Source organism: Lonchura striata, chromosome 23, assembly GCF_050655825.1.
Source record: "Lonchura striata isolate lonStrDom1 chromosome 23, ASM5065582v1, whole genome shotgun sequence".
NCBI classification, from domain to species: Eukaryota; Metazoa; Chordata; class Aves; order Passeriformes; family Estrildidae; genus Lonchura; species Lonchura striata.
Genome location: NC_140725.1, coordinates 1,933,866 through 1,953,734, shown reverse-complemented (window position 1 = coordinate 1,953,734; position 19,869 = coordinate 1,933,866). Strand labels below are relative to the sequence as shown.

Here is a 19,869-nt window from a genome sequence, read left to right as displayed (position 1 = left end):
GGGCACTGGGAGGACACTGGGAGGAAACTGGGATGACACAGAGCACTGGGAGGGCACTGGGAGCACTGAGATGAGGACAGAGGGAGGGCACTGGGAGGAAACTGGGATGGCACTGGGAGGACACTGGGAGGAAACTGGGAGGGCACTGGGAGGAAACTGGGAGGGCACTGGGAGGAAACTGGGATGGCACTGGGAGCACTGGGAGGGCACTGGGAGGAAACTGGGATGGCACTGGGAGGACACTGGGAGGAAACTGGGATGGCACTGGGATGGCACTGGGATGGCACTGGGAGGGCACTGGGAGGGCACTGGGAGGAAACTGGGATGGCACTGGGAGGAAACTGGGAGCACTGAGATGAGGACAGAGGGAGGCACTGGGAGGAAACTGGGATGGCACTGGGAGGAAACTGGGATGGCACTGGGAGGAAACTGGGAGCACTGAGATGAGGACAGAGGGAGGCACTGGGAGGAAACTGGGACGGCACTGGGAGCACTGGGAGCGCCTTGCGCACCGTGGCCGCCAGGGGGCGCTGGGCGTGCGGCGGGTCCTCCGCGCCGCCAGGGGGCGCTGCGGGGCCGCCGCGGGGCCGCGCCTCCCGCCGGCTCCGCCCAGCCGCCGAGCGCGCCGCGGTGTCGCGCCGCCGGCCGCGCTTGACGGCAGGGGCGTCGCGAAAGGCCGGCGAAGGACGGGCCCGTGAGGGGCGGCGGGGTCGGATCGCGCCCGCGGCCGTGTCGCGGCAGCAGCGCCGCCATGCCGTTCTGGGGCCTGCAGAAGCAGCTGGGCATCGATGTGGACAGCTTCCTGCTGCGGCAGAGCATGCCGCAGCCGCACGGGCTGGCCGCGGTGTGCCACGCCTTCGAGCGCGAGTGGGTGGAGTGCGGGCACGGGCTGGGCCAGACCCGCGCCCGGCGCGAGTGCCAGCTGGAATATGAGGATTTCATGGAGTGCATGCAGCGCACCAAGCTGGTGGGTGAGCGGGGGGCGCGGGGTGCTGGCACGGGGCGCTGGGGACAGCGAGCAGGGGAGTTTGGGGGTGCAGCGCAGGGTGGGAGCGCTGCTGCTCCTTCCCAGTGTGAGGAGGGGTCTGCCCCTGCCCCCGGGGCTGCGGGAGCTCGGGGGGATAAAACTGGGGGAGTCCGGGGGGATAAAACTGGGGAGTCTGGGGGGATAAAACTGGGGGAGTCCGGGGGGATAAAACTGGGGGAGTCCGAGGGGATAAAACTGGGGAGTCCGGGGGGATAAAACTGGGGGAGCTCGGGGGGGATAAAACTGGGGGAGTCCGGGGGGATAAAACTGTGGGAGCCCGGGGGGATAAAACTGGGGGAGCTCGGGGGGGATAAAACTGGGGGAGTCCGGGGGGATAAAACTGTGGGAGCCCGGGGGGATAAAACTGGGGGAGCCCGGGGGGATAAAACTGGGGAGTCTGGGGGGATAAAACTGGGGAGTCTGGGGGGGATAAAACTGGGGAGTCCGAGGAAAATAAAACTGTGGGAGCCTGGGAAAAATAAAACTGGGGAGTCCGGGGAAAATAAAACTGGGGAGCCCGGAGGAAATAAAACTGTGGGAGCCTGGGGAAAATAAAACTGGGGAGTCCGGGGAAAATAAATTGCAGGAACCCGGGGAAAATAAAACTGTTGGAGCTCGGGGAATATAAAATTGCGGCTGCCCCGTTCCTGGACGTGTTCCAGGCCAGCTTGCAGCAAGCTGATTAGTGGAAGGTGTCCCTGCCCACCGGGCTGGGACTGGATGGGATGTTAGTTCCCTCCCAACCAAACCATTCCGTGCTTTTGGGGCGGCACCGAGCAGAGCTTTCTCCCTGCCCCCAACAACATCCAGGATAAAACCCTGCTCAGAACACGGGGTTAGGAACCCAAATGCCATCAGTACAGAACACCCTGAAAGCCCCAAAGGCTTTGAGAGGAGCCTCAAACCCGAGCGAGGATCCCCAGGGCGGGGTTAGCGTGGGTTCCACGGCTGTGGGGCTGCCAGGACCTGCCGTGGGGACCCCCTGAGACCCCTCCCCGTGTCCCTGGCAGACTCAGCGGCTCCGGCTCATCTTGGAGCAGCGGGACCGGATGATCAAGCAGGGGAAGTACACACCCCCCGAGCACCACATGGGCAAGGAGGAGCCCAGGCCGTGATTGCCGCTGGAATTCCTCTGGGAAGAAAACTCCCAGAGCCCGGGGCAGGGGCCCTGCTGTGGCTGGAGGGGAACAGCCTCAGGTCGGGCACTGCTGGGGCAGTAAACATCCCTTTGCAATGTCTCCTTGCCTGTCTCTTGTCTTTTTTTTTGTCTTTTCCACAAGGATTCAGGGTGGATTTGGGATCTTTTCGGTGTGTGGCAGGCAGATTTCCTCACTGGGGGCTTTGAAATGCCAGCAGGACGACCTGGCACAGCCCAGGGGGTTTGTCCCTGCCAAGGAGAGTTTTTTCCCTTCAGTTCTGGAGCAGCACCGAAGCAGGAGAGTCCCTGGAAGTGGAGAGTGCCCAGCTCAGTGCTTTAATCCACGTTTTTAATCCTGGAGTGATCTATTCTCAGTGGATTGTCCATGGGAGTGATCTATCCTCAGTGGGTTGTCCACGGGAGTGATTCATCCTCAGTGGATTGTCCACGGGAGTGATTTAGCCTCAGTGGATTGTCCACAGGAGTGATTTATCCTCAGTGGATTGTCCACGGGAGTGATTCATCCTCAGTGGATTGTCCATGGGAGTGATTTAGCCTCAGTGGGCTCTCCTGGGGGATTTGGGGAGGAGGAGTGAGCAAGGGATGGGCTGTGGATGGAGGATGAGGATACATGGAGTACCCAGAAGGTCTGAGCAGGGCTCAGCTATTCCAGGAACTGATCCCTCACCAAAGCACAGCTCCCCAGGGCCAATCCCTGAATTTCAGCCATGGATGGAAATTTGGGAAGTGGAGCCAGCCAGGAGGTCAAATCTTCATGAGCCTTCACACTTGCAGTCGCTCATTAATGGATGGTAATTAATTAATCCCCTTTCCCAAAGAGATGTGCACTGTTGGAGGCACCAGGAGTGCAGAGAAGACTTTGGGGATGACTTTTCTGGTGGAGCTTTGCCAGTGGCATCACAACTTCCTCCCAGGCTGGACGTGAGGGCTGCTGGCACCCGGAGCCACGCCAGCAGGAGGGGCCAAAACTCCCAGGAATTGCTGGTTTTGGGGGGAAAACCCCTGTTTTGGTTAGAAGCGTTGCTTTTCCAGGGAGAGGAAGGAAAAAATAAAACCAGGCTCAGCAAAAGTCCTGGCAGCTGACTGGTGTGGAGAGTGACTCATCCCATGGAGCACTCCAGATGTCAGGGGAAATATTTGGGATGCATCCGAGCGCTCCTGGCTCCCGAGTGGCTCCTTAGATCCGTTCAAAATCCAATTGTGCCGGCGATGGGCAGGAGGATCCATTTGCTCGAGTTAAAAGCTCTGTCAGGAATTGCACCAATAAAGGGAATCATCAAAGACGTGATGAAAACAATCAAATTTACGGAGAGATTAAAATAAAAACACGTCCCAGCTCTGTTGGGAGGAGGCCAAGGCTCTGGCTGAGCAGCAGGGATCGAAAATGGATCCGATGCTCCTGACTGAATTCCCCTGGGCAAAGGGATTTGGAGCATCCTCAGCTCCACAGTGTGGTTCACCACCAAGCCTGAACAGGATCCATATCCAGCCTGTAGTAGTTCCAAATTTATATTTTGCTCTTTGCCTTTTTTGTCGCTTTTTTGGCACGGGGTGATGCCACGTCCCAGCTGGGTGGGAGGCACCGGGGGTGGGAGATCTCCGTGGGGAGCTGCTTCTGCCGTGGACACAGCCCTGGCTGGCCAGGAGCTGCTGAGGGCAGAGCACCATCCCTCCCCCCAGCCCCTCATTCCCATTTTCCTACAACCTTTAGCCCCCAGGAGTGGGAGTTGGGCTCTGGGATTGGGCTGAGCTCCCACCTCCTGCAGCTCCCTGGATGTGCTGCGCATCATCTGCAGCTCCTCTCTGCCTTGGAGAGGGGGAACAAACAACTCTCAGGAAATGAATAATTTATCAAAAGTCAAGGGAAAAGGCAGATTTCAGCCCTGGGCTTGGGCAGAGGTTTTAATGAGGGAGAGGGGACAGTTCTGGGGGCAGAGCCAGGTTCTGGCTGATTTGCACCAGGAGACATCTCCCTGCATCCCTGCGGATGTCCAAGGTCTCGGCACTCGGGGTCCCGGGGGTCCCCTCAATCCTGTTGAGCAGCGCAGGAACAGGGAAATGAAATTATTTCGGGAGAACCTGCCTCCCCTTCCTCCCGAAATAACGATTCCCTGTCTCCACGTAGGCAAAACAACGCAGGATCCTAACCCAGATTCGCAGCACAAATAATCCAGCGCCTCCCGGCGCTCCAGGGATTTCGGGAAGCGCGTTCCGGCTGTCAGATCCACGCGGGCTGGAACCGGCGCCGTCTCCCAGCCGCCCGCGCTCCCCCGGGACTCAGCACGGCTGGAATTGGCTGCCTTTGCTCCCGGAGCAGCGGGAGGGAGGAGGCTGGAGCCCGGCTGGTGACACACGGGGTGACAAAGGCACCTGGTGACACAAAGGCACGCGTCACCGTGCGCTTCCCGCAGCCGGGCGGGCCGTCAGCCCCGCGTGCTGTCCCGAGGGGAGCGGTGCCCGGTCACCGAGGCGGGCAGCAGGGGTGACCGAGGGTGTCACAGCATCGCCCCGGCGTGTGCCGGGGGCCGGGCCGGCCGCGGCCGCGCTCTCTCGGGGCCGGCAGCGCTGCAGACACGCGGCTGAGCCGCCCAACCCGTCCGGGAGCTTTGGGCACGGCGCTGCGGCAGCGTCTGCCTCTCCAGGCGCTCTCCTTCTTCTCCCAGCGCCTCTGGGGCTGCCGGGGTGAGCCTCCCCTGCTCCACAGCTCTCACGGGTTTTGGGGTCCCCTGTAACGATGGGATCCGCAGCCCCCGCCTGAGCGCGTTTATCCATCAGTGACCAGGACGCTCCGAGGGTGTGCACAGAAAGCAGCGCCAGGGTGGCACCAGGGTGATGGCCCTGCCACTGTCCCCTGTCGTTGGCGTGGTGGGACTGGTGCCAGCCCACAAGCACACCCTTTTCCAGTACACCCTTTACTCTGCCCGCACGTCCCCAGCACCAGTCTGCAGCCCACCAGGGTTGCCAGGTCCCGGAGCTCACAGCCGCATTCCCAACTGGACCTCGTGTCTTCGAGGCCTTGCATCTGTGGAGTCACCCCACCGGCGTGTCCACACCCGGGCCGGTTTTGGCCGAGTGCTTCCTCCCCATCCCTGCACCCCAGCGGGCAGGGCCGCAGGGCAACACGTCCCAAGCCGCGTCCAGGAGCGGCTGTCACCACACCCCACGCCCCGTGTCCTCCACCGCGTCCCACCCCGTGGCTGGAAGCACTCGGGGAAACACGCGGCGGGGGAGCAGAGCTGTTGGGATGAGATCTGAGAACCGGCGGGGCAGAGATGCCCACGGGGCGCTCGGGAGCGCCGAGACCCCGGGGGGACCGGGCCGCCGGGCTTGGCCGGGCCGCGTGCGGCGCCGCGGGAGCGGCCGCGCTGGCCCGGGGCCGTGGCACGGAGCCGCCGCCGCCGCCCGTGGGATGCCGCCGTCGGTGCGGGGCGGCTGGATCTGCCGTCAGCCGGAGCGGTTTAGCCTGCTTCACTCCTGCCAGGCGGCCGGGGCTGTCGTGCAGCTCCGCCACCCCTTCGGGCTGCTCCTGGTGTCCCTGCCCGCGCCGCGGCTGGCGCTGGGACGCGTTCGGCTGCGGCTGGGATGCGCGGCTGCCCCGCAGGTGAGGCCCTGGGCAGCTCGCGGCTCTCCCGGCGCGGCCCTCGGGACCTTCCCGAGCCCGTGTCCCCCCGCCATGCCCCGCTGCGGCTGCCGGCCCCGATCCCCGATCGATGGGTGCTCCAATTCCCCCGGGCCTGGGGGGAGCCGGAGGATGAGGATGGAACGGGGATGCTGCGAGGATGCCGGGGGGGCTCTGCGGGGTGCGGAGAGCTGCTGGGTGCTTGGGGGGGACTCCCTGTGCAAGGGGGGTGCAGGGTGGGGAGGCAGCGGGCCTTGGGGTGCTCTGGGGAGCCCGGGCAGGTCGGAGGGCGCAGGCTGGGAGCCCCGAGGGGGTTGCCCGAGGCCGGCCCGGGGGTGCCCGGGGTGGAGGTGCCGGTTGTGCTGGCGCAGGGGCGGGCGGCGGGGCCGGCCCCGGGGCTGTGCGGGGCGGGAGGCGGCCGGGACCCCCCCGCCGCTCCCCGCCGCCCGGTGGGCAGGGCCGGGCCGGGCCGGGGGAGGCGCCGCGGCGGCGGGAGCGCACGGCGGGGCCGGGAGCGGCCGGACCGGGAGCGCACGGCGGGGCCGGGCCGGCACCGGAGCGCCGCGTCCTGCCCGCGCCGAGTCGGTACCGGAGCGCCGGCGGGGGGTGAGCGGAGCCGGGGCTGCGGGCAGGGGGCTGCGCAGCGGGGAGGGACCGGGGAAAGGCGGCGGATGGAGCGGGGATGGAGCGGGAGAGCGCAGGGTCAGAGCGGGGGATGGAGCGGGAAGGGCAGGACGCGGGGATGCAGCGGGGATGGAGCGCGGAAGGGCGGCGGGTGGGGATGGGGACGGACCGGGAAAACGGGACAGCAGCCGCCGGGGCTGGGCTGGAGCTGCGGGCACGGGAGAGAACCGGGAGGAAGGGTAGGACCAGGTGGGAGCAGGACCCGGGGGGGGCCACACCGGCCCCGTGTGCCCCCGCAGAGCCGTGCCCGCGCCCCGCTGCCTCCCGCACCTGCTGCCCCCCCGGCCGTGCCGCAAACCCGGCTCCAACCCCCGCAGCCCCCGGCCCTGCCGCTCCCTGGGCACCGAACCCCGCCCGGCCCCGCAGCCCCCCCGGCCCCGCACCCGTGGGTCCCCCAAGAGCGGGGCGCGGGCTGAGCCCCTCGGGGCTACCGGGGTTTTGGGCCGCGATTCATTTTTTCGCAGCTTTTCAATGGGGGGTGAATGACTCATGGAATCCTTTCTCCGTTTCTTTCAATGTTTTTTTGGGTCTCTTTGTTCCTGTTTTGCTGATTAAATGATGGGAATAAGGAAAGGCTCGGCGTGATGGAGGCGGCTCCTGCGCCGCGGCACATCGGTTGTAGGAGTCTCAGGCATTTTTCCTGGCCGTGCTAGAGGACACAATGAGATTTATTTTAAATATGTCTCATGCAAGGTGCTTATTTGCCCAGCGTGTGTACGCGGCACAGCTCACTCCCGGCGTGCTCCAGAAAGCCCTACCATCTTCCTCTGCCATGATTAATAAGATTTTTAAAGCCATCCCCGTTGTCAGAGGGGAAAAACCTGCAGGTACAAAGGGCAGAGCCGAGCTCATGCTCCTTCTTGCGCCGAGCACAAAGAAATCGAGCCCAAAAGGTTGGACTTGGCTTTGTGGGAGCGAGTCAGGGATGCCAGCCTGAGCTTTGCTGCTAGAGGGGCAGCCGTGCCACTGTCCCCATCCCTGGGAAGCCCAGCAAGGGGGAAACTGAGGCAGCATTCAGGACCTCCAGGAGGGCTGATCCACCTGGCCGAGAGGGCAGAGACACCCATGGTGGGCGATCCCTTCTCCACCACCCGCAGCAGCAGCTGTGGCGGGGAGGGCCCCGCGGCCGGTGGCCCGGTGTCACTCGCTGTTTGCTCCTTCTGCAGGCCGCCGCTGCCCGCGGGGACGTCCTGCCCGCCCTCCTGCCCCTGCCCTGGGCCATGTCGTCCTCCGACGAGGAGACCCTCAGCGAGCGCTCCTGCCGGAGCGAGCGGTCGTGCCGGAGCGAGCGCTCCTACCGCAGCGAGCGCTCGGGCAGCCTCTCCCCCTGCCCCCCCGGGGACACCTTGCCCTGGAATTTACCCCTCCATGAGCAGAGGAAGAGGAAGAGTCAGGATTCGGTGCTGGACCCGGCCGAGAGGGCTGTCGTCAGGGTCGCAGGTAAGGCAGCGCCTTGTTGGCTCCCCCCGGGGGTTCTCGGGGCTCCCCCGCGGTGACTGAGCTGCTCTTGGGGTCACCTCTGTGCCCCACAGCTCCTCAGGGAGCCTGGGGATGGATGGGGAGAGGAGGGGAGGGATGGATGTGGCTCTGGTGGCCGAGGAGCAGGGTGGTGCTTTGGCTCTGCCCTGGCTTTGTCCTCTCCAGGCTCGCCCCGGGCGGCTCATCCCCTCAGCGCCGGGGTTAAGGGATGACTGGGCGCCTCCAGCTCGCGGCTTGGGTGACATTAAAAGGTTTCATTAAGGACTGAATGGCTCCTCGGTGGAACAATGCCCTCGGCTGAACTCCGGGGAGGAATTTGCCCGGGGAGGTTGGGGATTCCCGGCCGGCCGATGGAGCTGGGGCTGCTCCTTTGTGGTGCCCATCAGCAGCTCCGTGTCTGCGCTCACTGGGACGTGCTGGTGTCCCCGTGTGGAGGGGACAGCGCTCCGTGTGTCCCCCTGCCTGCCGTGCTGCTGACCCGGTCCCAGCCCGGGGAAGGAGCAGGGCAGGGAAGCAGAAACAAAGACAGGGATGGACCCACCTTGGCCGAGGGGCTCCTGGTCCGGCGCCGCTCTGGGGGCGCTGGGGAGGGAGGATGGGGGGATCTGCTCAGGGTGGGGCCTCCAGGCACCGGAGCTGCGATTTGATTCTTCACTGGGGCCAAATGGCCGTCAAGGGCTTTGATCTGTGTCTGCCGAGGTCTGCCCGCATCTCCTTTGATCTGCCCGAGCAAACGGGGATTTGGGGATTTGGGAATCGGGGCCGTGCTGGGGGAACCCTGCTGAGCCCTGGCCGGGCTGTCCCTGCCTGTCGCTCCAAGAAGAACCCGGGGCTGGGCTTTAATCTCCCTGGTGGGGGTGGGCACAAGGGTGACAAGCCCTGAGGTGCCCGCTCTGCCCAGTGGGTGACCCAACCAGCCCCAGTGCTGGGCTTCCACCCTGTGGGGGCACAGACTGGGAGCACTGGGCAGCACTGGGACGCTCCTGGCACAGGGGCAGCTGCCACCAGCTCAGGGGTGGCTGTGGGGTGCTGCTCCCTCTCTCCCTGCCTGCCCCATGGCACGGGGGTGCCCGGGGATCCGGCCGTGCCGCCGTGCCAGCCCGGGGATCTTGGGGCTGGAAGAACCAGTTGATTCAAATGATGGTTCTTGAGAATTCACCGTCTGGGGCTGGGATAGGCAAATGTGCAGGGTGTGGCTGGGCCTGCCCCGAATCCCAAATCCCAAATCCCTGGGGCTGGGAGATGGAGGGGTACCGGGATCCTGCCATGTTCACTGCTTCTCATGGACCCGCTCTGCCCCAAAATCCCCATCCTCCCACACGCCAGGGATGGATTCTGCCAAGGCTCAGCCATTCCCCAGCTCCATTTCTGCCCGGGATGCCGAGGGCTTGTTGTCACCCAGCTGGATCCAGCCCGTGATGAAAGGCAGGGGGATGTCACAAAATTCGGTCTCATGCAGATTGCCCATTAAAAATAACTCGGGAGGTGAAATGAGACAGTGCTGAGCTGGGAAAAAAAAACAAACAAAAAACAACAACAAAAAAGAAGAGTTCCGAGACAGTTTTGTGTCACCAAGTTTGAAAATGAACTGAAATATTGATTCAGGTCCTTGCATTATTCAGTGGGAACGTCTGCGGGGCGCTGGCTGCCCCAGTGCCTCTTCCCACTGGCATCAGGCTTGGGAGCAGGGATGGTGCCTGAGGAGCGTGCCCTGGGGGACCTGGCACCTCTCAGTGAGCTGAGGGGAGGGCAGTGGGGGCTCTGCTTTTTGGGAACCCCAGGAAGGGCCACCAGGGCCTGGCCATGGAGCCTGGGCATCATTTGGGGCTGGGGAGCCCCAGCCTTGTGCCACCATGGACCTTGCAGAGGTGACACAGAAGGAGTGGCACCTTTGTGGGTTTGGGGGACACAGGGATCTTGGTTTTGAGGGGACTCAGAGGTCTGGGGGGCTCTTCCTCCTCACTCTTCATGGGGTCCAGCAGTCTCTGCGTCTCTTCTGGCCACCAGAGCCCAGGAAAGGAGGCCAGAGCCCAGGGAGGGCCTGTGGGGGGCTGGGACTCGCTGGCCCAGGTCTCCAGGCAGCTCTGGAGCCGTTCCCTGCTTTTCTGGCATCTCCTGGGAAGGCAGCGGTGGGAGGGGAGGAGGGAGCAGGACGTGGAGGGTCAGAGTGTGACCCTTGGCCCTGCCTTGCTCTGTCTGGCTCCGGGCGCTTGGCAGAGGGCGAGGGTGGGCGGGGGTGGCTGCTTTTGGGGGAAAAAAAGGAGCTCTTTCATCCTAAATCTGCTTGCGCTCCGTGCTGCCAGGGCCGGGCTGGGGCAGGAGGGGCCGGGGCACTCCGGGATGCCAGGGGGTGATGGACGAGGCGTCGCGGGGGCTTTCCAAGGCTCTTTGAAAAGGTTCCTGGGAGTCCTTTGTCACCCGGGCGCGTCCCCCGCGCCGCTGGCAGGGCCGGCGCTGCCTGCGGGAAGGAGCCGCGCTCCGTCCCCGGGGACACGGAACAAACCCCCCGTTCTCCGCCGCCCCGGGAGCCGCCGGCCCGGGGCAGGTTCCGAGCAGCGCTGCCGCTGCCCGAGCAGGAATCGCGGAGTGCCAGCTGGCCGGCACGCATTTCCCTTTGCCTGGGAAGGCGATTTTGGGTCACGGGGATGTGGCACCGCTGCGGGGCTCCGTGCCGGGCGGCGCCGCGGGCAGAGCCGGGGGAGCTGCGGCCCTGCGGCCGCTCCCGGGGGATGCTCCGGCCGCTCCCGGGGGATGCTCCGGCCGCTCCCGGGGGATGCTCCGGCCGTTCCCAGTGGGATTCTCCGGCCGCTCCCGGGGGATGCTCCGGCCGTTCCCGGGGGATGCTCCGGCCGCTCCCGGGGGATGCTCCGGCCGTTCCCAGTGAGATTCTCCGACCGTTCCCAGTGGGATGTTCCGGCCGCTCCCAGTGTGATTCTCTGGCCGTTCCCAGTGTGATTCTCTGGCCGTTCCCAGGGGGATTCTCCGGCCGTTCCCAGTGAGATTCTCCAGCCATTAACAGTGGGATTCTCCGGCCGTTCCCAGGGGGATTCTCCGGCCGTTCCCAGGGGGATTCTCCGGCCGTTCCCAGTGCGATGCTCCGCTGAGGATGCGTGCCTGGCACCGCCGGGCACAAAGGCCCTGCCACGAGGTCGCGGCGATCGAAACCCTCCTCCCCATGGAGGCTCTGCCGGGGATGCGGCTGGGCAGCCGCGCTCTGTGCCACGTTAATTACTTCTCCTAATTAAGGCGCCAAGCTGAAAGGGAGATGCCTCCAAAACCGGGATGAGGGGGGTGATTTGTGGAACCCCACCCCAGGCCTGGGGCTGCGGGGGGAGGAGGAGGAGGAGGAGGAGGAAGATGGAGGTGCTGCCCCTGGTCCCTCCTCATTCCCTGGAGGGATGTGGGGTGCGGCCCTCCCCACCCTGAAGGGGTTCGGGGGTCTTTGGGTGACGGTGGGGACACACAGGGTGGCTGGCTGAGCGGGATGGGGCTTTTCTCGTTGCCGTGGTTACCCAGCCGGGCCCTCCAGTTGCCATGGGAACGGCGCATCGGGGTGAAAAAAGCAACATCTCGAGATGGCCAAAAAAGGGCCGGGATTTGCCCCAGTGTGGGGTGGGGGGGCTGGGACCGGCGGGGGTGATGGCCAGGGGGTGTCCTGTGGGCTCAGCGGGGTCTGCATGGGTGTTGGGGGGCCTGGGGTGTCCCCTGGCCTGGGGACAGCCACTCTCATGCTCCTGTTTCCACGGGAAGCTTTGCTCCGTCAGCTCAGCTGGGATTTGGGGGGGCTGAGTGGGGTTTCTGTGGGTCCGGGAGCTCCAGGCTGCCCTGAACCCCCATTTCCCAAACCCGGCGGGGTTTGGCTCTGCCCTTCTGGTCCCCTTTCCGTCCCCTCCGAAGTGCCCCGGCTGATTCTCAGGGGCCCCTTTTTCCTGCCCGTTCCTCTCCAGGTGATGCTGAGGGGTCCCCTCCAGGCAGTGCAGGGTGTCACCCCTGGTGTCAGTCCCGCTGTCACCCCTCTGTGTCACCCCCTGGTGTCACTGCCTGTGTCAGGCACCCTCCTGTGTTGTCCCCAGTGTCACCCCCTGGTGTCACACACAGTGTCACTCCCCTGGTGTCATTCCTGGTATCACAGTCATTGTCACCCCAGTGTCACTCATGTGTCACCCCCAGTGTAATCTTCAATGTCACCCCAGTGTCACCCATGTGTCACCCCCAGTGTAATCTTCAATGTCACCCCGATGTCACCCCCAGTAGAATCCCCGATGTCACCCTGATGTCACTCCCATTATAATCCCCAGTGTCACCCCCTGTGTCACCCCCAGTGTAGTCCCTGATGTCACCCCTGTGTCACCCCTGTGTCCCCCCCAGTGTAATCCCCAATGTCACCCCTATGTCCCCCCCAGTATAATCCCGTTGTCCCCCCGATGTCACCCCCGTTGTCCCCCCAGTGTCACCCCGGTGTCACCCCCAGTGTAGTCCCCGATGTCACCCCTATGTCCCCCCAGTATAATCCCGATGTCACCCCGATGTCACCCCTGTTGTCCCCCCGGTGTCACCCTGGTGTCACCCCCAGTGTAGTCCCCGATGTCACCCCGGTGTCACCCCCAGTGTAATCCCCGATGTCACCCCTGTGTCACCCCTGTGTCCCCCCCAGTGTAATCCCCGATGTCACCCCTATGTCCCCCCCAGTATAATCCCGTTGTCCCCCCGATGTCACCCCCGTTGTCCCCCCGGTGTCACCCCGGTGTCACCCCGGTGTCGCCCCCAGTGTACTCCCCGATGTCACCCCTATGTCCCCCCAGTATAATCCCGATGTCACCCCCGGTGTCACCCCGGTGTCCCCCCGGTGTCCCCGCGGCGCTGCCCGAGCGGCCGCCAGGGGTCGCGGCGAGCCGGGGGCGGGCTCAGGGGGCGGGGCCTCATCAGGGGCGGAGCCAACCGGTCTGGTGGGCGTGGTCTGTGCGGATGGGCGTGGCCATGGGAATTTGGGACTCTGGGGCGTGTCCAGGGCAGTGTCCCACCCACGGCAGTGTCCCACCCACGGCAGTGTCCCCTCTATGGCAGTGTCCCCATTCACGGCAGTGTCCCCTCTATGGCAGTGTCCCCATTCACGGCAGTGTCCCACCCACGGCAGTGTCCCCTCTATGGCAGTGTCCCACCCACGGCAGTGTCCCCTCTATGGCAGTGTCCCCATTCACGGCAGTGTCCCCTCTATGGCAGTGTCCCACCCACGGCAGTGTCCCCATTCACGGCAGTGTCCCCCCCACGGCAGTGTCCCCTCTATGGCAGTGTCCCCATTCACGGCAGTGTCCCCTCTATGGCAGTGTCCCCACCCACGGCAGTGTCCCCCCCACGGCAGTGTCCCCTCTATGGCAGTGTCCCACCCACGGCAGTGTCCCCATTCACGGCAGTGTCCCACCCACGGCAGTGTCCCCCCCACGGCAGTGTCCCCCCCACGGCAGTGTCCCACGGGCGGTTTTGGGGTGTCCCGGGAGCCATGAGCGGATCTAGGGCCGTGTCCCTGTCCGTGGGCACGACCCGAGGGCGGGTCCCGGGGCGGGTCCCGGGGCGGGTCCCGTGTCAGCTGCGGGGGTCTCGCTGGCGAGGGACGGTCCCGGTGTCCCGGGGCGCGTCCTGGGGCGGTCCCGGGGCGGGTCCCGGGGCGGGTCCCGGTGTCCCGGGGCGGGTCCCGGTGTCCCGGGGCGGTTCCCGGGGCGGTCCCCGGGGCGGTCCCGGTGTCCCGGGGCGGTCCCGGGGCGGTTCCCGATGTTCCCGGGCGGTCCCGGGGCGGTCCCGGGGCGGTCCCGGTGTCCCGGGGCGGTTCCCAGGGCGGTCCCGGTGTCCCGGGGCGGTCCCGGGGCGGTCCCGGGGCGGTTCCCGATGTTCCAGGGCGGCCCCGGGGCGGTCCCGGTGTCCCGGGGCGGTCCCGGGGCGGTCCCGGTGTCCCGGGGCGGTCCCGGGGCGGTCCCGGGGCGGTCCCGGGGCGGTCCCGGGACGGTCCCGGTGTCCCGGGGCGGTCCCGGGGCGGTCCCGGGACGGTCCCGGTGTCCCGGGGCGGGTCCCGGGGCGGTCCCGGTGTCCCGGGGCGGGTCCCAGGGCGGTTCCCAGGGCGGTCCCGGGGCGGTTCCCGATGTTCCGGGGCGGTCCCGGGGCGGTCCCGGGGCGGTCCCGGTGTCCCGGGGCGGTTCCCGGGGCGGTCCCGGGGCGGTCCCGGGGCGGTCCCGGGGCGGTCCCGGGGCGGTCCCGGTGTCCCGGGGCGGTCCCGGGGCGGTCCCGGGGCGGTCCCGGTGTCCCAGGGCGGGTCCCAGGGCGGTTCCCAGGGCGGTCCCGGGGCGGTCCCGGTGTCCCGGGGCGGTCCCGGCGCCGGGCGCGGCGCGGCGGAAGCGGCCCCGGCTCAGACGGGCCCTGGCCGCGCCGCCGGCAGCTGCGCCGGGCGGGGCACAAAGGCCGCCATGGCCGGGTACGTGCCGGGGCTGCTCCCGGCCAACCGGAGCCAGGAGAAGGAGTTCGTGCAGGCCTACGAGGACGTGCTGGAGCGCTACAAAGGTACCGAGCCCGCCGCCGCCCGCCGCCGGGCCCGGGGAGCGCCGGGGCCGCCTCGCGGGGCTGAACCGGCGCCTCCGCGGTGCCTTCCCGGAGCCTTCCCGGAGCCTTCTCGGTGTTTTCTCGCTGTTTTCTCGCTGTTTTCTCGGTGTTTCCTCGGTGTTTTCTCGCTGTTTTCTCGCTGTTTTCTCGGTGTTTCCTCGGTGCCGGAGCGCTGGAGGCGGATGCTCGGGGTGGATGCTCGGGGGAGCATCCTCGGGTCCCCGCGTGGGGTGTCCTGCTCCGAGTGTCCCCACGGCGGGGACGAGCCTCTGAGCGTCCCGCGTGTCCCGGCTTCCTGCCGTGGGCTGTGTGGGGGAGCTCCCCGCTCCTGCGTGGGGTTCCTGGGCGCCGCTGCTCCTTGCGTGGGCTGCCCGCGGGCTCAGCATCCCTGCGTGGGGTGCCGGGGGGATGAGCGGCGCTGCTGTGCCCAGCGTGGGATGGCTCCGTGAGCATCCCCCCAAATCCCCTGGGTTGCGCTTTCCCCGAGTTTTGGGGTCCCCGTGGCCCTTCCGTGGGGTGCCCAGCATCCCAGCCGCTCGGAGCAGCGCGGCATCCTCATCCCTGCGCCCTCCCCCGCGGTGCCACCGGGGCTGTGGGCACCCACCCGTGTCCCCAGAGCCCCCCACGCGGCCGGGGTGGGTGGGGATGAGGGGCCGGGGCCGGTACCGGCAGTGAGTGTGCAGTTTTGATGTCAGCGGCTCGTCCCCGGCAGCTGTGTGTGTGCGTTCCCATTCTTCTGCTTGTTATTATTATTTTTTTTCCCCTCCTCCCCGCTGCAGCGCTAGGCTTGTGCTGGAGCCCAGATTCCAGCCCCACAGGGCTCCCAGTGCTCCGTTTTAGAAGTTTAACAGCCAAGTCTCTTTAAAATGTGGATGGCTGAGCCGAGAGGAGCCGGGCGCTGTTTCCTTTTCCTTTATTTTCCTGCGGAAAAAGGGGAATAATGGATTCCCTGGCTCCCTGATTTGGGGGGTGCCACTCCAGCATCCCAGAGGTGGGAGAGACGCTCAGCCTCCGCAGGGAGCAGGGAATAAAACCTCCTCAGGTGCCTCGGGAAACGTGACTTGGGCTTGTCCCAGTACTTGACAAACTTTTTTATTAATAAAGAGCTGCTTTGATGTAGTTGGGTTCAGCGTAGAGACGCTGGCATGGAAGGAGCTGCTGTTTGCATCGGGTTTGCTTTGTTCCAGGAAAAATAAAGGAAATTCCAGGGCCTGTAATGCACTTCATCCAGATGGAGCACCCCTGGCACCTGGGCTCCCCTTGCCCACTCCCTGCTCTGGCTCTTGGTGCCTTCCATGAGCAGTTTGGGTTTTTGGGAAGGGGTTTTTCCAGGGAATACCTGGTTTTTGCACTGGGATGTGGTAAAAAGCTGGATAACTTGGAAATACCCTGCTGGGTGTTGTCGGAGCTTGTTTGTAGAGTAGGGGAAATGAGTGTTTATACCCCATGAAAGCTTTCCTTTGCTTTTGAACCCTTCCCAGCTCCCCACCCCTCCTGGGGCATCCCACCAGCACTGCCAGGGCTGAGTGGGAACCCCAGTTTGGGTTCTTTGAGTTTGAGTTGGTGGATGTGTTGTCTCTTCCCTGTTATTCCCCACTGCAGCTCCTGTGAACTGCTTGGTTTTTCCTGTCCAGAACAAGTTTTCCACTGGCTCATCCCCTCCCCCTCTTAATCCTGCAAAAACAGAGAATTTTCAATGAAATGTGACTGCTGAGGGCCCAGTGGGGAGACCTGTGGTGTTCTTGTGGTGGGCACATCCAGGACCCGGCTCTGCCAGCGCCGGCGGCAAGGAGGACGCTTGGCATTGCCAGAGCCAGGATTGCAAATGCAATTCTTTGAGACAGCACCACTAAAAACCCAAAAAACCCTAAAAAAAAACCCAATTTGTGCAGCAAAGCCTCCGCTGTGGAATGAGCTGGGACAGGTCTGGAGGGAAGGAGAGGTCCCAGAGCAGGCTGGGGTGCTGAATCTCCCTAGTGGGCAGGAGTGTGATGTTTTCCCCTCACAGCCCCTGAATATCAGCTAGCCCAGAGATCCGAGGCTGTGAGGGGAGGAATATCAGGAGATGTAAAGATTCCTAAAAGAGGCTCTTACCCCAAATACATTGGTTCAGCTTTCTTTATTCTGTGGTGTCCAAGGGGCAAAAGAGCACGACCAGGAAATGTCAGGGGTCTGTATGGACTTTGGGCAGGGTCGGGGCAGGAAGGAGGGTCCAGGGGTATCAGATCAGAGTCCCGGGGAAGGGGCACAGAGTGCCAGGAGCTCACTGTGACACGAGGCCAATCCCCAGCTGGCCACAAGCTTCTTTCAGGCAATTGCAGAGTGAGAATGTCTCACCTGAGTGTCCTCTTCTGACATTCCCCACCTCACACAGCCCCTGAATATCAGCTGGCCCAGAGATCCGAGGCTGTGAGGGGAGGAATGTCAGGAGATGTAAAGATTCCTAAAAGAGGCTCTTACCCTGAAATATGTTGGTTCAGCTCTCTTTATTCTGTGGTGTCCAAGGGGCAAAAGAGCAGAACAGGAAATGTCAGGGGTCTGTATGGACTTTGGGCAGGGTCGGGGCAGGAAGGAGGGTCCAGGGGTATCAGATCAGAGTCCCGGGGTCCTGGGGAAGGGGCACAGAGTGCCCAGGAGCTCACTGTGACAGGAGTGAAGCACTGGCAGATCCCCGTGGCTCCTTTCCTCCCGAGAACCCCCACCCTCGGTGCCGGGGAGCCGTGCCGCAGCGCTCCCGATGCCAGGCCTGCCCGGGGGAGGACGTTTGCATCAGCGCTGCGGGGACACCCACCCGCCGTGCCCTGTTCCCGAGGGGGTGGCTTCAAGCAGAGGATGGGGCTAAAAGTGGCCGTTTTGGGGGCGGCAGCTGGGGTGATGTCTCAGCACTTCGTTGCTTGCATCCTCGGGGGTGTCCTGAGAGAGAACCCCACACCTGCAGCTGGGAGGTGCCCAGTGCCACCACCACCTTCAGCTGTGTGGCCCAGTTGGAAGCCACCAGGCCAGCTCCCTGCTGGGATTCCAGCCCCTCTTGCCTCATCCCTGCACGGCAGCACATGCCGGGACCTGCGCCCGCGGATCCCGGTGGGAATGACGGCACCGGCGCCGGGGGTGACGCTGCTGGTGGAGCTTTTTGGGTGCTTCTCTGTGGGGCTGGGAGCCTCGTTGTGTCACCCTGAGCAGGACCCAGCAGCTGAGGCCGCTCTCCATTCCCATGTCATGTTTTGGGGTTGCTGACCCTCGCTGTCCCCTTGGAAAATCAGGAATTTCCAGCCACGTGGGAATCGTGAGCAGCTCCCGGCAGCTCAAGGGTGCCGGCAGCTCTGCCGAGCTCAGAACACAGGTCATGCTTCCCCTGCTCTCAGTGCTGTAAACATTAACTAATCAATCCTGGTGAAATCCTTGCTTTCTTGTAATTAACTGGGGTTTTTTTTTGGGATTGGGGGTAGAAAACCTGGAGCTGTGGCATCTCAAAAGGTTTTCCCCGCTCCTGGTGCTGTCTCTGCCTGTGCTGTGGTGCCCAGCACGTGGCCTGGCTTGTTTGGACTGGGACAGCACAAGGTGTTTTGTCACCTTGGTTGAGTAAACTGCCTTCAGTTAGGGAGGGAACAACCTCCCAAGGACTGCAGGAGGCTTTGGGGTGGGCAGGAGAGGTGGGAGACCCTTCTATAAATCAACCAGGATTCATTCCAGTTGGGTCTGGAGCCTTCCTGCTGGTGGGTGGCATTCTTGGCCATGCCCATCTCTGAAGAACCTCATTTTTTCCCCACTTGTGGCTGGTGTTGTGCCACAACAAATGCACCTGGAGGTGTCTGAGGGCTCGGAGGTGCCTTGTTCCTTGAGCCAAGCAGCTCTCCCAGCGTGCAGCCGCCTCCTGGTGCCGGGGATTGCTGGGAGATCCATCCCACGAGGATGAGCATCGCTCCTGGCTGGGCTGAGCGGGCTGCACGAGGCCTCTGTGGCCTGTGAGATCACTGCTGGGGCTGCTGGCGTGCTGGTGACTCCTCGCTGGGGCAGAGGAAGCCCTTCTTCCTCTTCATCCCTCGGGAGGAAGGTTGGCCAAGTTCCACTTTTGGAGTGGAGAGTCCCTGGCTGGAGCAGGTGGGCTGGAAGCTGTGGAGTTTTCCATCATTGAGTGAATAACCCTGAATTTTGGGGGGTTTATGTGGGAGTCATTGGCTTCTCTGGCATGGAGAGGGGTGACCAGAGGCAGAAGGGGGACTCGGGAAGGTGGCAGGAGCCTGGGGCAGCTCCGGGTGCCCGAGGTGGAGCCCCAGCACTGGGTGCAAGGAGCTGCTTTGCTCCGTTTGTTTTGGCCAGCGGGGAAATGGGGCTGGTGGCGTTGCAGGTGACAGGATCCACCCTAGCTGGCTCTGCGTGGAGCCACCACCACGCCAAGGCTGGGATTGCCTGGTGGAGAGGTGTGTGCCTCCTCCCATCCATGTCCCCATCCCATCCCATCCCATCCCATCCCATCCCATCCCATCCCATCCCATCCCATCCCATCCCATCCCCATTCCCATCCCATCCCCATCCCATCCCCATCCCCATCCCATCCCATCCCCATCCCATCCCCATCCCCATCCCATCCCCATCCCATCCCCGGGCCCAGCAGCGCTGTCCTGGTGCCCTGCTGATGAACCAAGCCCTGGCTGGGCCCTGCTCTGGCAGCTCCTGCAGCTCCTGGCTGCTTCTCCTCGTGCCCAGGGCTGTGAGAAGATGCCCTGGGAGGGCAGGGGTGGCTGCGAGGTGCCCTCAGCCCCGGTACCGGGATGCGAGCGGGGTGTGATCTCCTCTCTGCAGCCTTTGGGAAGGGCTGGGGCTGTTCTCTGCCTGCTTTCCTCAGCTCTGCCTTCCCGTGGAGCCTTTTCCTCCCCGGCTCATGCTCCGGGGCGAGACCGGAGTCTTTGACCTCCGTCTGCTGGGTCTGAGCCAACCTCCTTTTGCAGGCTCGTCTCGCTGGTGTCAGCTAAGTTTAGACTGCTCTGGACATACCGGCTGATGCCAGTGGCAAGGAACCTCCCAGAGGGAAGTAAAACAAGAGGTTTTATTTAAATTTAAAGTGTCTTAACACCATTGTTTGAATACCCGGGTGATAAGTGCCTTTTTTATGGGTCTGCAAGGGATAAATCCAGGCTGCTGCAGATTCTGTTCCTCCCGTCTTGCTGCAGGGAGAGGCTGGGATGGAGCTCGGGGTGGGTGTCAGGGAGCTGGTCCATGCTGGGATCTCTGGATCCCGCTCAGAGGGGCTGAGCCCTGCCTGGACATGGCTCAGCCTGGCTGGTTCCTGCACGGGGCAGTGTTTCTCTGCCGCTGGGG

At 64.3% G+C, this 19,869-nt stretch overlaps 2 protein-coding genes across 8 annotated transcripts in view; both read left to right on the top strand.

Moving 5' to 3' along the window:
- The first annotated feature begins 678 nt into the window (after positions 1–678).
- NDUFS5 (NADH:ubiquinone oxidoreductase subunit S5) lies at positions 679–2,265 on the top strand. The gene is made up of 2 exons (XM_021539377.3): positions 679–967; positions 2,038–2,265. The coding sequence occupies exons 1-2, from the start codon at positions 752–754 to the stop codon at positions 2,140–2,142; spliced, it is 321 nt and encodes a 106-aa protein (XP_021395052.1). The 5' UTR covers positions 679–751; the 3' UTR covers positions 2,143–2,265.
- Positions 2,266–7,688: 5,423 nt separating this feature from the next.
- MACF1 (microtubule actin crosslinking factor 1) overlaps positions 7,689–19,869 on the top strand; it is a 142,378-nt gene continuing 130,197 nt past the window's right edge. For 3 of the 7 annotated variants that reach the window (XM_085559700.1, XM_085559698.1, XM_085559699.1), the window contains exon 1: positions 7,690–7,929. In XM_085559700.1, the coding sequence (XP_085415826.1) occupies positions 7,710–7,929 (220 nt within the window). In that variant the 5' untranslated portion in view covers positions 7,690–7,709. Of the gene's footprint in view, positions 7,930–14,352; positions 14,515–19,869 lie in introns of those variants that run through there. The other 4 variants (XM_085559688.1, XM_085559687.1, XM_085559692.1 and 1 more) reach the window with 3 other exon arrangements.